Source organism: Pygoscelis adeliae, unplaced genomic scaffold, assembly GCF_000699105.1.
Source record: "Pygoscelis adeliae isolate BGI_AS28 unplaced genomic scaffold, ASM69910v1 Scaffold171, whole genome shotgun sequence".
Lineage (NCBI taxonomy): Eukaryota > Metazoa > Chordata > Aves > Sphenisciformes > Spheniscidae > Pygoscelis > Pygoscelis adeliae.
The window spans coordinates 2,824,116-2,825,510 of NW_008824186.1; the positions used below are offsets into that span (position 1 = coordinate 2,824,116).

The 1,395-nt window shown below is 41.5% G+C and overlaps 1 protein-coding gene across 1 annotated transcript in view; it reads left to right on the forward strand.

Annotated features, from left to right (window-relative positions):
- Positions 1-1,130, forward strand: part of LOC103925807 (paired box protein Pax-6-like) — a 2,419-nt gene extending 1,289 nt beyond the window's left edge. Inside the window, exons 2-3 of the mRNA XM_009334579.1 lie at positions 768-809; positions 903-1,130. Coding sequence (XP_009332854.1) covers positions 768-809; positions 903-1,130 — 270 coding nt within the window. The remainder of the gene's footprint in view (positions 1-767; positions 810-902) is intronic.
- The last annotated feature ends 265 nt before the right edge of the window (positions 1,131-1,395 follow it).

Genomic DNA, 1,395 nt, shown 5'->3' on the forward strand with positions numbered 1-1,395 from the left:
CCACCCACCCACCACCGCCACCGCCACCCGCCTTCCAGCCTAATAAAACGATCCATCTGCTTATCTCGATTGTTGCTGCAAATAGACCTTTCTACGCGTGTATATATATCTCTCTCTACCTTTTAAAATATTTGAAAATTTTTTTTGTTCCCCTTTATTTCCATCCGGTGATAACCTGCACTCTCGTTACAGTTAGTTCGCTGTAATAAACTGAATTATACGGCTTGGCATAATTTCAGTTTTCTCTCCTTCCCCCTTTCCCCCCATATTTACTTATGATTTTGTGAGATTTGTATGCATTTGGCGTGGCTTGCTGCTTTTTTATTTTTACCTTTTTTTTTCTTCAAAAAAAACGAAAAAAAAAAAGAGGAAAAAGAAAAAAAAAAAAAAGAAACCCCCTCAAAGCCACGCTGTTTTAGCCCGGAGTCTGTCTTTACGGACGCTAACGCGACCTGGCGCAGCTCAGGGGTACATTGTAAATGTAGGTCTCGATAACCCCTCGCTCACCCTGTCCCCCGCAAGTACTCTGTCTAAGAGCAGTGAGGACGATGGAGACTAGTCTGGCTTAGCTATTGTTCGCATTTAAGGCGTATTTTAACATTAATACTAAAAGAATTACGTTTTGACCAGATTTTTTTTCTTCCAAATGTTTTTAAAGTATCACTTTTGTAGAGGGTAGGGCCACGAATGTAATTTTTTTTTTTAAAGAAAAAAAAGACTCGCTAAGTAAGTTCTCATACCATTTAAGGTATATTTTTGTGTTATAGACCCATGCAGATGCAAAAGTCCAAGTGCTGGACAATCAAAACGTAAGCTTGTCATTGTTTAATGCATACTTAAACAATTTTATTTTTGTCTTGAAATTATTAATAATGTGATTTTCTGTCCGCTTCCCTATCCAGGTGTCGAATGGATGTGTGAGTAAAATTTTGGGCAGGTATTACGAAACTGGCTCCATCAGACCCAGGGCAATCGGAGGTAGTAAACCGAGAGTAGCGACTCCAGAAGTTGTAAGCAAAATAGCGCAGTATAAACGAGAGTGCCCCTCCATCTTTGCGTGGGAGATTCGAGACAGATTACTATCAGAGGGGGTCTGTACCAACGATAATATACCCAGTGTAAGTTCATGAAAAAAACCTTGCTGTGTGCTGTGTACAATGCTGGGTAGCCGTAGCGAGCCTCTGCTTCCTTTGTTTTGGTATCAGATGAGAGGATAGCAGGTTCACATCATTTGCATGTGGCAGGGTCAGACGCATTTTTTCATACAGAATCTGACAAATGCCTTTAAGGAGGGGAAAAAAAAAATAAAAATATGCGGGTCACCCCTGCGCCCGGCGCCTCAGGACTGCGAGCATCAGTCGAAGCCATCACTCTGGTTTTGCAGGGTTGGGTTCG